Source organism: Dendrobates tinctorius, unplaced genomic scaffold, assembly GCF_039654945.1.
Source record: "Dendrobates tinctorius isolate UK_male_01 unplaced genomic scaffold, ASM3965494v1 ptg000240l, whole genome shotgun sequence".
NCBI classification, from domain to species: Eukaryota; Metazoa; Chordata; class Amphibia; order Anura; family Dendrobatidae; genus Dendrobates; species Dendrobates tinctorius.
Window position 1 is genome coordinate 1,191,722 of NW_027361907.1, and position 16,099 is coordinate 1,207,820.

The window sequence follows — 16,099 nt, forward strand, 5'->3', positions numbered from 1 at the left end:
ACAATTGTTTCAGACCTCACTTTCTTAACAAATTGCTTAGTATTTACGGCATATTTACATGCTCCACATTTGCCACCCCCACAGCTAAAAAAAAAACCTTTAGTAGACAGCCAGGACGTTTTAGCAGGATTATCCATTGCCATACTAGGTGTTAGTAGATTAGAAAGGGTAGGAGCTTTCCTTGTGAAAAATAAACACCCTTCCTGGAGAATACTTTCCAAAACAGGATCACTTTCAAGCATGTGGAGCTTGCAAATATATAACTATTGTAATTATTATTATTATGCTCAAAATCTAAGTTTGCTATCAGTATGTATATGACTATAACTACAGTGGGTACAGAAAGTATTCAGACCCCTTTACATTTTTCACTCTGTTTCATTGCAGTCATTTCTTAAATTTAAAAAAGTTCATTTTTTTTCCCAATAATGTACACTCTGCACCCTATCTTGACTGAAAAAGCAAAAACCTAGAAATGTAAAAATTTTTGCAAATTTATTGAAAAAGAAAAACTGAAATATCACATGGTCAGACCCTTTGCTCAGTTTTGAGTAGAAGCACCCTTTTGAGCTAGTACAGCCATGAGTCTTCTTGGGAATGATGCAACAAGTTTTTCACACCTGGATTTGGGGATCCTCTGCCATTCTTCCTTGCAGATCCTCTCCAGTTCTAGCAGGTTGGATGGTGAACATTGGTGGTTTGGTCAGCCATTTTCAGATCTCTCTAGAGATGCTCAATTGGGTTTATGTCAGGGCTCTGGCTGGGCCTGTCAAGAATGGTCACAGAATTGTTCTGAAGCCACTTCTTTGTCATTTTAGGATATCTCTGGACTTGGCCTCATACATGATTCCTTCAATGGCAACCAGACGTCCTGTCCCTGCAGCTGAAAAGCACCCCATAGCATGATGCTGCTTCCACCATGTTTCATTGTTGGGATTGTATTGTGCTGGTGATGAGCAGTGCCTAGTTTTCTCCACACATACTGCTTAGAATTATCACCAAAATGTTCTATTCTCATCTCATCAGACCAGAGAATTGTATTTTGCATAGTCTGGGAGTCCTTCATGTGTTTTTTAGCAAACTCTATGCAGGCTTTCATATGTCTAGCACTGAGGAGAGGCTTCTGTCAGGCCACTGTGCCATAAGGAGGGTTGCAGTGATAGTTGACTTTGTGGAACTTTTCCATCTCCCTACTGCATTTGTAGAGCTCAGCCACAGTGATCTTGGGGTTCTTCCTTACATATCTCAACAAGGCTCTTCTCCCATGATTGCTCAGTTTGGCTGGATGGCCAGGTCTAGGAAAACTTCTGTTGGTCCCAAACTTATTCCATGTAAGAATTATGTAGGCCACTGTGCTTTTAGGAACCTTGAGTACTGCAGAAATTCTTTTGTAACCTTGGCCAGATCTGTGCCTTGCAACAATTCTGTCCCTGAGCTCCTTGGCCAGTTCCTTGGACCTCATGATTCTCATTTGGTCTGACATGCACTGTGAACTGTGAAGTCCTATATAGACAGGTGTGTGCCTTTACAAATCAAATCCTATCAGTTTAACTAAACACAGCTGGACTCCAATGAAGGAGTGGAACCATCTCAAGGAGGATCACAAGGAAATAGACAGCATGTGACTTAAATATGAGTGTCTGAGCAAAGGTTCTGAATACTTATGACCATTTGATATTTCAGTTTTTCTTTTTTAATAAATTTGCAAAACGTTCTACATTTCTGTTTTATTTCAGTCAAGATGGGGTGCAGAGTGTACATTAATGAGAAAAAATTAACTTTTTTGAATTTTTGAATTTGAAATGGCTGCAATGAAATAAAGAGTAAAATTTTTTAAAGATTCTGAATACTTTCTGTACCCACTGTATATACCTGATGAAGATGTAACACTTTAGGGGATTGTGTACATAGAGTACTGTACTGTGTACATAGGCTACAGAATGTAAGATGTCAGGATCGCTGACAAAGTATGGTCAAAAATGAAACCTACAATATCTAAATTTAAGTTTTATAATTGAATTAAACTGTAAATTTATATTATCCTATAAGTATCTTAATCATGTTTTTTTCATATTGTTCCTAGTGGTGAAAGTGGCTCTGGCAAGACAGAGGCCTGCAAACATATAGTTAAACACTTGGCCCTCAGGTGTAGTTCCAGGAAAAATTCTCTGCATTTGAAGATTAAACATGTAAGTAATCACTTTGATACTATGCCTTATACTAAGTTAACCTTCAATAACATGTAAATATGTGATCAGTGATTATAAATAGTTAGGTAAATAAACCATTCCCCTGCGAGCTGTGAGGCTTTTCTGGTACCAGTGCCGGTACAGGGTCGTGTGACCACAAGTAAGCAGTTTGCCACTTTCCGACTAGATGTGTCCAGCCTAGCTCAATACACTTGTAGTGAGTGAGGCCACGCATGTCTTGTCATCAGCTGACCACTTGTATGCAAATCGTATGATCCAAGATTGTATACAAATAATAAGTTCCTTTATTTTCAAAGACTTAATATAGGCCAACTAAAAATACATACCAACAATCTGAAAGTGTGGGGGAACATAGGGATCTAATAGTAATAACCAGACTTCTCCTGCATTCACCGTATGCTGGGTAGTGGCGTCGATCGCTGGCTTCCACGTTAAATGAAAAGATTGAATGGTGAGCTGATATTTCACCTTTTTACATCAAATTTTATACTTGTGGTCATGCGCTCACCTGACACAATTCTCTTACTGCGCACAAAGTGTCTGCAGACTTGGACCCTAAGGCCAGACGAGCCTTTTAAGAAAAAACTTTTATTTCATACTTTTTAAATATACAGTTGTACGGTATATACCATTGAGATTAAAGGATACTGGTAAAATTTATGCCAAAATTGATAATTGCTTTTATAGTGTATGGCCATATCACCATTTTTAACAAGAGATATTCCTTCTCGATATGTCGATAATGCCCCAAAGTCGTGATGTGAATTGAGCCTTATAGGTTTTTAAGGATCCCTTTAGATACCTTTATTGGCTAACCAGTAGAGTTGAGCGATACCAGCCGATACTTGAAAATATCGGATCGGAATGGATCGGCCGATCTTAAAAAAAAGTATCGGTATCGCCGATTCCGATACCGGGAACCAATGCAAGTCAATGGGGCCAAAATATTGGAATTAAAAAAAACCCTTTCTTTCCTTGTAGGTTAATTCTACATGAAGAAAAACAACTAAGAATAATGTAGAATGTATTGTGGGAGGTGGAGGAGACATTAAAGCCATAGATGTTTAGCCCAATCCAATGGAATAGCAGGAATTAACCTTTTTTTTTAAAGATGTTAGGAGTTACAAAGATATTGACTATGTTAGCCTCATTTATATTTTGCCAGACATGTATGTCTTCTTCTTCTTTCTTCTTTCTTCTTCTTTCTTATTCTTCTTCCTTTTTTTACCTTCTTCTTCTTCTTCTTATTCCTTTTTTTACATTCTTCTTCTTCTTCTTCCTTTTTTTACATTCTTCTACTTCCTTTTTTTACATTCTTCTTCTTCTTCCTTTTTTTACATTCTTCTTCTTATTCCTTTTTTTACATTCTTCTTCTTCTTCCTTTTTTAAATTCTTCTACTTCCTTTTTTTACATTCTTCTTCTTCTTCTTCCTTTTCTTACATTCTTCATATTCTTCTTATTCAACAATTATTATTCTACATATTCAACTTCTTCATCTTCTTCCTATTCTTCTTCATCATATTCTTGTTTGTGTCAGGCATTCCTGTAGTTGTTATCTAGAAAAGTTAGAAGTTTACACCTTCCGTTCTGCCTGTCACAAAAGATTTACAACAGGATTTGTCCGCGTTCAGTTTGGCCTGCAGCAGCAGGCCTTTTCCAGGGGCACCACGAGGAGGAACGGACTCACCCCCATACACTGCTTAGTCTTCTTCTGCTTATAAATAAGATAATATCATTTGCTCAGAGTATTAGTCTTATGCTTAATGTTCTTCTGCTTTGTTTTTTTTATGCTTCTTTGTCTTCTCTCTCTTGTTGTTCTGCATCTTGGTGGTTGTCTTCCTGTTCTTTGTCCTCTTGAACCAGCTGACGGTACTGGCACCCGGAGGGGCAGCAGAAGGAACAAGAGCCAATGGCACTACCGAGGACCAGCTGACGGTGCTGGAACCCGATTACTAAGCAGGAGGTACCTGTGCTACAAAGCACTACCAAGGACCAGCAGACGTTGCCGGAACTCAGATACCGAGATGGAGGCACCAAGGCCAAAGGCTCTGACGAGAACCAGCTGACGGTGCTGGAACCCGGAGGGGTAGCATAAGCTGCAAGAGCAAATGGAAACAGCGAGGACCAGCTGACAGTGCTGGCACCCGGAGGGGCAGCAGAAGGAATAAGAGCCAATGGCACAACCGAGGACCAGCTGACGGTGCTGGAACCCGGTTACTAAGCAGGAGGTACCTGTGCTACAAAGCACTACCAAGGACCAGCAGACGTTGCCGGAACTCGGATACCGAGATGGAGGCACCTAGGCCAAAGGCTCTGACGAGAACCAGCTGACGGTGCTGGAACCCGGAGGGGTAGCATAAGCTGCAAGAGCAAATGGAAATAGCGAGGACCAGCTGACAGTGCTGGCACCCGGAGGGGCAGCAGAAGGAATAAGAGCCAATGGCACAACCGAGGACCAGCTGACGGTGCTGGAACCCGGTTACTAAGCAGGAGGTACCTGTGCTACAAAGCACTACCAAGGACCAGCAGACGTTGCCGGAACTCGGATACCGAGATGGAGGCACCTAGGCCAAAGGCTCTGACGAGAACCAGCTGACGGTGCTGGAACCCGGAGGGGTAGCATAAGCGGCAAGAGCAAATGGAAATAGCGAGGACCAGCTGACAGTGCTGGCACCCGGAGGGGCAGCAGAAGGAATAAGAGCCAATGGCACAACCGAGGACCAGCTGACGGTGCTGGAACCCGGTTACTAAGCAGGAGGTACCTGTGCTACAAAGCACTACCAAGGACCAGCAGACGTTGCCGGAACTCGGATACCGAGATGGAGGCACCTAGGCCAAAGGCTCTGACGAGAACCAGCTGACGGTGCTGGAACCCGGAGGGGTATCAGAAGTTACCCCTGAAAAGCAAAGTTGGCATGCCGCAAGCTGGCCGCAGTTACCGAATCACACAGTCCTACAGGGGGTGCTTGTCCTACTGGCACTATGGAACAAGCCTTTCTTACCAGAACCCGCAGTCCACATAGGAAGCACCTAAACTGCTGGCACCCTAGCCTCGGCTAACCCAACCGCAACACGACATGGCAACTTGGGGTGGCAAACTGACATTGACACTTCCCGGAAACAGCAGGCAGGGCTGGAACCAAGCTGGGCAGGAGGGAGTACCCGTGCCAAAGTCAGTTATGAGCAGCAACTGGCGATGTTGGAGCCCAGGACAAGCACTTAGCAGGCTGAGGCCTGATGTGCTGTCAATTGGGAGGCAGCAGGACAGATTGCCATCAAAACAGCAGGGGAACACCTGACGTTACTGAACCCCACAAACACAGGAGCTAGTGTTTTACTCTGTGAAGACGGCACTTCCGAGCAACAACTGGCTGTGTTGAAGCCCAGGGACAAGCACGGAGCAGGCTGAGGCTGCATTGAAGAAATTTTAAGATCGGTTGTAGACTACTAATTTGAACCAAGCTCCACTTAGGCCTGTGGCTTCACTGATTTTCGTATTTCCCCTGTCCTCCAACCCCGCCAGTTACAGCTCCGAAGTGGCGTCTGCACAATCCACACTTGTTCCTGTGTTACAGGTGTTCAGTCCGGTCAGTTAATCCCCTGATGTGTGTCCGGCAATGTCGCCTGCTCTGTCCACATTCCCATAATGGGAATGTGGACAGAGCAGGCGACATTGCCGGACACACTTCAGGGGATTAACTGACCGGACTGAACACCTGTAACACAGGAACAAGTGTGGATTGTGCAGACGCCACTTCGGAGCTGTAACTGGCAGGGTTGGAGGACAGGGGAAATACGAGAGACAGTGGAGCCACAGGCCTAATTGGAGCACGGTTAAAAATCAGTAGTGGTACGACTGTGTAGGCAGCAGGAGACTTTGCCATCTACACAGCAGGGGATCAGCTGACGTTACTGAACCCCACTGAGACACGGGAGCAAGTGTCTCTTTCCGTGTGGACGGCACTTCCGAACTACAACTGGCTGTGTTGAAGCCCAGGAAATAGGAGGGTGTAGGCAGAGGCCTAATGTATTTTGAATGAGGTGACAGCAGGAGAGACTGCCATCCACACAGCAGGGGATCAGCTGACATTACTGAACCCCACTGAGACACGGGAGCAAGTGTCTCTTTCCGTGTGGACGGCACTTCCGAACTACAACTGGCTGTGTTGAAGCCCAGGAAATAGGAGGGTGTAGGCAGAGGCCTACTGTATTTTGAATGAGGTGACAGCAGGAGAGACTGCCATCCACAAAGCAGGGGATCAGCTGACGTTACTGAACCCCACTGAGACACGGGAGCAAGTATCTCTTTCTGTGTGGACGGCACTTCCGAACTACAACTGGCTGTGTTGAAGCCCAGGAAATAGGAGGGTGTAGGCAGAGGCCTACTGTATTTTGAATGAGGTGACAGCAGGAGAGACTGCCATCCACACAGCAGGGGATCAGCTGACGTTACTGAACCCCACTGAGACACGGGAGCAAGTGTCTCTTTCCGTGTGGACGGCACTTCCGAACTACAACTGGCTGTGTTGAAGCCCAGGAAATAGGAGGGTGTAGGCAGAGGCCTACTGTTTTTTGAATGAGGTGACAGCAGGAGAGACTGCCATCCACAAAGCAGGGGATCAGCTGACGTTACTGAACCCCACTGAGACACGGGAGCAAGTGTCTCTTTCCGTGTGGACGGCACTTCTGAACTACAACTGGCTGTGTTGAAGCCCAGGAAATAGGAGGGTGTAGGCAGAGGCCTACTGTATTTTGAATGAGGTGACAGCAGGAGAGACTGCCATCCACAAAGCAGGGGATCAGCTGACGTTACTGAACCCCACTGAGACACGGGAGCAAGTATCTCTTTCCGTGTGGACGGCACTTCCGAACTACAACTGGCTGTGTTGAAGCCCAGGAAATAGGAGGGTGTAGGCAGAGGCCTAATGTATTTTGAATGAGGTGACAGCAGGAGAGACTGCCATCCACACAGCAGGGGATCAGCTGACATTACTGAACCCCACTGAGACACGGGAGCAAGTGTCTCTTTCCGTGTGGACGGCACTTCCGAACTACAACTGGCTGTGTTGAAGCCCAGGAAATAGGAGGGTGTAGGCAGAGGCCTACTGTATTTTGAATGAGGTGACAGCAGGAGAGACTGCCATCCACACAGCAGGGGATCAGCTGACATTACTGAACCCCACTGAGACACGGGAGCAAGTGTCTCTTTCCGTGTGGACGGCACTTCCGAACTACAACTGGCTGTGTTGAAGCCCAGGAAATAGGAGGGTGTAGGCAGAGGCCTACTGTATTTTGAATGAGGTGACAGCAGGAGAGACTGCCATCCACACAGCAGGGGATCAGCTGACATTACTGAACCCCACTGAGACACGGGAGCAAGTGTCTCTTTCCGTGTGGACGGCACTTCCGAACTACAACTGGCTGTGTTGAAGCCCAGGAAATAGGAGGGTGTAGGCAGAGGCCTACTGTATTTTGAATGAGGTGACAGCAGGAGAGACTGCCATCCACACAGCAGGGGATCAGCTGACATTACTGAACCCCACTGAGACACGGGAGCAAGTGTCTCTTTCCGTGTGGACGGCACTTCCGAACTACAACTGGCTGTGTTGAAGCCCAGGAAATAGGAGGGTGTAGGCAGAGGCCTACTGTTTTTTGAATGAGGTGACAGCAGGAGAGACTGCCATCCACACAGCAGGGGATCAGCTGACATTACTGAACCCCACTGAGACACGGGAGCAAGTGTCTCTTTCCGTGTGGACGGCACTTCCGAACTACAACTGGCTGTGTTGAAGCCCAGGAAATAGGAGGGTGTAGGCAGAGGCCTACTGTATTTTGAATGAGGTGACAGCAGGAGAGACTGCCATCCACAAAGCAGGGGATCAGCTGACGTTACTGAACCCCACTGAGACACGGGAGCAAGTGTCTCTTTCCGTGTGGACGGCACTTCCGAACTACAACTGGCTGTGTTGAAGCCCAGGAAATAGGAGGGTGTAGGCAGAGGCCTACTGTATTTTGAATGAGGTGACAGCAGGAGAGACTGCCATCCACATAGCAGGGGATCAGCTGACGTTACTGAACCCCACTGAGACACGGGAGCAAGTGTCTCTTTCCGTGTGGACGGCACTTCCGAACTACAACTGGCTGTGTTGAAGCCCAGGAAATAGGAGGGTGTAGGCAGAGGCCTACTGTATTTTGAATGAGGTGACAGCAGGAGAGACTGCCATCCACACAGCAGGGGATCAGCTGACATTACTGAACCCCACTGAGACACGGGGGCAAGTGTCTCTTTCCGTGTGGACGGCACTTCCGAACTACAACTGGCTGAGTTGAAGCACAGGAAATAGGAGGGTGTAGGCAGAGGCCTACTGTCTTTGGAATGCGGAGACAGCAGGAGAGACTGCCATCTCCACAGCAGGGGATCAGCTGGCAATGATGAACCCCACTAACACTTGAACGAATGTGTTTGGCTCTGTGGAGACGACACTTCTGAACACCAACTGACACTGTTGGAGCCCAGGATTAGGCGAGGAGCAGGCTGGGGCCTACTGGATTTTGGCAGGTGAAGGCAGCAGGAGACTTGCCATCTCCACAGCAGGGGAACAGCTGGCAGTGCTGAACCCCACTAACACTCTAACGAATGTGTTTGGCTCTGTGGAGACGACACTTCTGAACACCAACTGACGCTGTTGGAGCCCAGGATTAGGCGAGGAGCAGGCTGGGGCCTACTGGATTTTGGCAGGTGAAGGCAGCAGGAGACTTGCCATCTCCACAGCAGGGGAACAGCTGGCAGTGCTGAACCCCACTAACACTCTAACGAATGTGTTTGGCTCTGTGGAGACGACACTTCTGAACACCAACTGACGCTGTTGGAGCCCAGGATTAGGCGAGGAGCAGGCTGGGGCCTACTGGATTTTGGCAGGTGAAGGCAGCAGGAGACTTGCCATCTCCACAGCAGGGGAACAGCTTGCAGTGCTGAAACCCACTAACACTCTAACGAATGTGTTTGGCTCTGTGGAGACGACACTTCTGAACACCAACTGACGCTGTTGGAGCCCAGGATTAGGCGAGGAGCAGGCTGGGGCCTACTGGATTTTGGCAGGTGAAGGCAGCAGGAGACTTGCCATCTCCACAGCAGGGGAACAGCTGGCAGTGCTGAACCCCACTAACACTCTAATGAATGTGTTTGGCTCTGTGGAGACGACACTTCTGAACACCAACTGACGCTGTTGGAGCCCAGGATTAGGCGAGGAGCAGGCTGGGGCCTACTGGATTTTGGCAGGTGAAGGCAGCAGTAGACTTGCCATCTCCACAGCAGGGGAACAGCTGGCAGTGCTGAAACCCACTAACACTCTAACGAATGTGTTTGGCTCTGTGGAGACGACACTTCTGAACACCAACTGACGCTGTTGGAGCCCAGGATTAGGCGAGGAGCAGGCTGGGGCCTACTGGATTTTGGCAGGTGAAGGCAGCAGGAGACTTGCCATCTCCACAGCAGGGGAACAGCTGGCAGTGCTGAACCCCACTAACACTCTAACGAATGTGTTTGGCTCTGTGGAGACGACACTTCTGAACACCAACTGACGCTGTTGGAGCCCAGGATTAGGCGAGGAGCAGGCTGGGGCCTACTGGATTTTGGCAGGTGAAGGCAGCAGGAGACTTGCCATCTCCACAGCAGGGGAACAGCTGGCAGTGCTGAACCCCACTAACACTCTAACGAATGTGTTTGGTTCTGTGGAGACGACACTTCTGAACACCAACTGACGCTGTTGGAGCCCAGGATTAGGCGAGGAGCAGGCTGGGGCCTACTGGATTTTGGCAGGTGAAGGCAGCAGGAGACTTGCCATCTCCACAGCAGGGGAACAGCTGGCAGTGCTGAACCCCACTAACACTCTAACGAATGTGTTTGGCTCTGTGGAGACGACACTTCTGAACACCAACTGACGCTGTTGGAGCCCAGGATTAGGCGAGGAGCAGGCTGGGGCCTACTGGATTTTGGCAGGTGAAGGCAGCAGGAGACTTGCCATCTCCACAGCAGGGGAACAGCTGGCAGTGCTGAAACCCACTAACACTCGAACGAATGTGTTTGGCTCTGTGGAGACGACACTTCTGAACACCAACTGACGCTGTTGGAGCCCAGGATTACGCATGCCGCATGCAGAGGCCAATGGGCAGCGGTTTTTATGGAGGTTGTGGACTACTACTGATTCTAACCATGCTCCACTTAGGCCTCTGGCTCCACTGTCTCTACTATTTACCCTGGCCTCCAACCCCGCCAGCTACATCTCTGAAGTGGCGTCAGCACAATCTACACTTGTTCCTGTGTTACTGGTGCTCAGTCCCGTCAGTTGATCCCCTGATGTTTGTCCGGCAAGTTCGCCAGCTCTGTCCTCATTCCCACTACTGGTTATGGGAATGTGGACAGAGCAGGAGACCTTGCCGGACACACATCAGGGGATAAACTGATGGGACTGAACCACAGGAACACAGGAACAAGTGTAGATTGTGCTGACGCCACTTCAGAGATGTAGATGGCGGGGTTGGAGGTCAGGGGAAATAGTAGAGACAGTGGAGCCAGAGACCTAAGTTGGGCACGGTTAAAAATCAGTAGTGGTTTGAATGTTGATGGAGCTGGTGACTTTGCCATCCACACAGCAGGGGATCAGCTGGCATTACTGAACCCCACTAACACAGGAGCTAGTGTGTTTCTCTGTGCAGACGACACATCTGAGCGACAACTGGCTGTGTTGAAGCAAAGGGATTATAGTTCAGGTGGTAGAAAAATGAACACACCAGCAGACCTGGATACAGTTGCCAACCACAAATTTAGTCTGTAAGAGGAATGGCAAAGTCTTTGGAGATCCAGGCCTTGTTCATTTTCAGAAAAGTCAGCCGGTCAACATTATCGGAAGATAGTCGCGTGCGACGGTCTGTTAGTACACCACCTGCGGCACTAAAGACACGTTCCGATAATACACTGGCAGCAGGGCAAGCCAGCACCTCCAATGCATACTGGCTAAGCTCTGGCCATGTATCCAGCTTAGAGACCCAAAACTTGAAGGGGGAAGAGCCATCTGGGAGTACAGCGACAGGGCAAGACATGTAGTCTGACACCATCTGACGGAAGCGTTGCCTCCTGCTGACTCGAGGCGTCGCTGATGGTGTAGACAATTGTGGTGGACACACAAAACTTTGCCACATTTGGGCCATAGTGGTCTTGCCTTGTGCTGCGGCGCTGCCTCTGCTCCCTCTTTGTGCAGAGTTTCCTCCACTGCCTCGACGCACAGAGCTGCTTTGTAAAGCACTAGCAACAATGCTGTCGGGTGGAATGGAAAACATTATGAACTGCACCAGTGACTCTTCGTACTCCCGCATTTTACGCTCCCGGTTCAACGTTGGTATGAGCCTTTGTACGCTGTCCCGGTAGCGAGGATCTAGGAGGGTGTACACCCAATAATCAGCCGAGACGAGAATGTGGGCGATGCGGCGGTCGTTTCTCAGGCACTGCAGCATGAAATCAACCATGTGCTGCAGACTCCCAACTGCCAAAGAACCGCTGTCCCCTGTTTGAGGCGTGACCTCGGCCTGCTCTGCATCACCCCACCCTCGCTGTACATACTGAGTAGAGGTTTGTGTACCTCCCTCCTCTGGAGAGATGTCTTCCTCCTCCATCGACTCCTCCTCATCCTCCTCACAAAGTGTCCCCTGCCTAGGCCTTTGGGAGGAAACACGTAGCGCAGACTGTCCAGAAGCAGATGGCATTTGGGACTCCTCATCCTCCACCTCTTCTGAAACCTCATCCCTTAGTGCTTGCAGTGTTTGTTGAAGCAGGCAGATAAGGGGGACAGTCATGCTGACTAGTGCATCATCTGCACTCGCCATCCGCGTGGATTCATCGAAGGCACGCAAAACGAGGCAGATGTCCTTCATAGAGGCCCACTCAATGGTGCTGAAGTGTGAACGGCGCACAGTGCGACTTGTTTGCGCCTGATGCAGCTGGTACTCCATGACTGCTGCCTGCTGCTCACACAACCGCTCCAACATATGTAACGTTGAATTCCACCGGGTGGGTAGGTCACATATGATGCGATGTTCCGGAAGGCCAAATCGTCGCTGCAGAGCAGCGAGGCGCGATCTTGCCGTGCTGGAACGTCGCAAGTGAGCGCACTCTATGCGGACCTTGTGCAACAGTGCAGCAAGATCCGGATAGTCCCTCAGAAAGCTCTGCACGACCAAGTTAAGAACATGTGCCAGACATGGGATGTGTGTGAGGTTGCCTAGGCCAAGAGCTGCCACCAGATTTCGGCCATTGTCACACACTACCAAGCCCGGCTGGAGATTCGCTGGCCCAAACCACACATCGCTCTCCAGCTTGATAGCATTCCAGAGCTCCTGCGCTGTGTGGCTTCGATTCCCCAAAGAAATTAATTTGAGTACAGCCTGTTGACGTTTGGCCACGGCTGTGCTCATATCGGTCGTAACAGGCTCCTGCTCTGCTGTTTCTGAGGAACTTGAGTAGGAGGAGGAGTCTATGTGTACAGACTGGAGTCCTGCAATCCGTGGCGTTGGAAGAACACGTACAGCGCCACTCTCCAGATCCATACCCAGCTCCACAACATTGACCCAGTGGGCAGTGAGGGAAAGGTATCGTCCCTGTCCATGGTTACTGGTCCACGCATCGGTGGTCAGGTGGACCTTGCTACTAACGGCGTTTAGTAGCGCATGTTTTATTTTGCCCTCAACATGTTTCTGCAGGGCAGGGACGGCTCGCCTGCTGAAATAAAAGCGGCTGGGCACGTTGTATTGGGGGACTGCCAATGCCATTAAGTCCCGGAAGGTGTCAGTGTCCACCAGCCTGAATGACAGCATTTCAACTGCCAGAAGTTTGGCAATGCCAGCATTCAGAGACTGTGCTCAGGGATGGTTTGCCGAGTAAGGGCGCCTTTTATCCCATGCCTGTGCTACCGATGGCTGTGATGGATGGGAACGTGCTGCTATGGGTGTAATCTGACAGGGTCTCCGGACAACAGTGGCAGAGGTTCTTCCTTGGCAATCCTGTGAGGAAGCCGAACCAGCAGTGTGTGAGCTGGAGGAAGAGGGCCCAACACGAACTGAAGAGGTGGTAGGTGGTGCTGTACGTTGGCCTACGTCTTCAGGGTGTCTCTGCAACTCCAACTCGTGCTTGGTGCGCACATGTTTCCACATATTTGTGGTATTGAGGTTGCTGACATTTCTCCCTCTTTTGACTCTCTGATGACACAGCTTGCATTTGACAAAGCAAATGTCATCTGCAACTGTGTCAAAAAAGGTCCATGCACTGCAACTCTTGTGAGCGCCCGGTTTGCCTTTGGAAGGAGGAATGCTCCTAACGGGTGCCGAAGTGGAGGGTACAGGCAACCAAGTCTTCCCCCTCCCTCTGCCTCCTGTTTTGGCCGGTAGGGGAATCTCTTCCTCCGAGCTGCTCCCACCACCTTCCTGTTGCTCACGCCATGATGGGTCAAGGACCTCATCATCTTCCCTCCCCTCTTCAAACAGCTGCTTCTCCGGGGTTGTCTCGCCAGCACCGTACGCACCAGAAAGTGGCAACTGAGTCTCGTCATCATCTGATGCGTACTGAGGTGTGCTGACCATAGGCACTGGCCCACTCGCCTCTTCAGATTCAGAGGGACAAAGAAGTTGCGCATCACTGCATACTCCCTCTTCTTCACATTCAGGAATGCTGCTTGGCTGGCCCCCTCTTTCCAAGCCAACAGATTCCGAGAACAGAAGTAGAGACTGTGATGGCTCCTGTCCATGTCTCTCTGACTGCCTGGGCACTTTGGCAGGTGGTGAAGAGACAGATGGTTGCTCTTCGGTGCTCTGACCCTGAGAGGATGCGGAAGTAATTGAAGTCGATGCGTTAGCTGCCATCCATCCGACAACGGCTTCAATTTGTTCCTCCCGCAGCAGTGGGGTACGTTGAGGTCCTACAAAGCTGCGCATAAAGGACTGTTGCCTGCTAAAACTGGGGGATGCTGATCCACTGGTGCCCGCAGCAGGCCCAGAATCCCCACGTCCTCTACCTGTAGAATCCCCACGTCCTCTCCCTGCAGAATCCCCACGTCCTCTCCCTGCTGAAACTCCACGCCCACGCCCACGCCCACGCGCCTTACTCCCTGCCTTCTTCATCTTGCAAGACTGCTTAAGATAGGCAAAAAAGTACAAAGGGGGGCCTTAGTGTGCTTATTCCTGAACAGCTGGTTACAGGTACAAGAAACACTAATTTTATGAAGTGTGTGTGTGTGGACTAGACTTTAATAGGAGCTGATGTGGCCTACACAAGTTCCAAATGTAGTGTTTGGTGAACTTTTTTTGTGGTTTCTTTGTTGGAAACAAACTCAAAGTATGTGAACAAAGAATTGAAACTGATAGTATCACCAACTTTTTGGAGCTATTACAATGCAGGCAGGTAACCTACAATGCAAAAGATGAGGCTCCAAAAAAATTGGGTAATACTAATCTGGCTGCGCCGGCAGGGCACAAGCCAGAAAAAAAAGGCTCCTCTATCTACTCCTATATAGTGTTTGCAACCAACCAATGTTGATGGATACGGATGGATGCACACTAATAGGAGAAGAAAAAATGAGCTGCACTCAAAGACAAATATGTGTGAGGCAGTGACGCACGTTGAGCGTCCTACAACCAGACGTAGCTGCAGGACACTCTACTCAGCGTGAGCTGCACTCACACACAGTCAGAGGCCTCTCAGACAGCCGTCAACAGTGCAGCTAAGTGGGCACTGGCACTGACAGGCTGCAGAAAGGCTCCGCTGTGTACTCCTATATAGTGTTTGCAACCACCATAGATGGAGACGGATGGATGCACACTAATAGAAGAAAAAATGAGCTGCACTCAAATAAAAATATGTGTGAGGCACTGACGCACGCTGAGCATCCTACAGCCAGACGTAGCTGCAGGACACACTACTCAGCGTGAGCTGCACTCACACACAGTCAGAGACCTCTCAGACAGCCGTGAACAGTGCAGCAAAGTGGACACTAGCACTGAAAGGCTGCAGAAAGGCTCCGCTGTCTACTACTAGTGTTTGCAACCAACGTATATGGATACGGATGGAAGCACACTAGATTGAAATTATGTAAAAAATGCAGCTCAAAAAATAAAAGATGTATGAGGCAGCAGTGATCACACTGGGTGGCCTACAGCCTGACGTGGCTGCAGGACCCACTCCACAGCGTGAGCTGCACTCACACAGCCCTTGCAGACAGCTGTGAACACTGCTGCTAGGGCAAAGAAGGCTACAGTGGTGGTTTATGTAGCCTGGGTAAAGCACTAGATGTTTGGTGGAATCGCTATTTCTAACTGTCCCTCACAGTCTTCTACAGCAGCCTGTCCCTAACTGAATTCATAGCAGAGTGACCAGAAATGGCGGCTGCGGTGGCTTTTATAGTGCATCATGACATCATTTCGGCAGCCAATCACAGCCATGCCAATAGTTAACATGCCTACATGCCTAACAGGATGTGCCCACACTTCGGAGGATTCCCATTGGCTTAATCAAAGCAAGCAGGCTCATAGCATGATGGGAACTTCCGATTCCGATTCCGATTCCGGAATCCGATATGAAAAAAGTATCGGAATTAAGTATCGGAATTCCGATACCGCTAATATCGTCCGATACCCGATACTTGCGGTATCGGAATGCTCAACACTACTAACCAGAAAAATTATATTTGCATGTTTTTAGAGCACAGAGGCTCCTTCATCAAACAGGTTTACAAATGAATGATTCTAGAAATTCAAGATGATTAAAGTTTACAAGTTTTTGAGAAAATATTAGAATCTAAGGTCCTTATTTACCGATCAGAGGCCGTTTAATCCCTCCCCAGCGCAG

The 16,099-nt window shown here is 49.0% G+C and overlaps 1 protein-coding gene across 5 annotated transcripts in view; it reads left to right on the forward strand.

The window, feature by feature from the left end:
- MYO16 (myosin XVI) overlaps nucleotides 1-16,099 on the forward strand; it is a 783,767-nt gene that overhangs the window by 444,906 nt on the left and 322,762 nt on the right. For all 5 annotated transcript variants that reach the window (XR_012222718.1, XM_073556817.1, XM_073556818.1 and 2 more), the window contains exon 14: nucleotides 2,084-2,189. Coding sequence is in view for 4 of the 5 variants with exons in the window: in XM_073556817.1 (XP_073412918.1) it covers nucleotides 2,084-2,189 (106 nt within the window). In the remaining variant the exon portion in view is untranslated. The remainder of the gene's footprint in view (nucleotides 1-2,083; nucleotides 2,190-16,099) is intronic.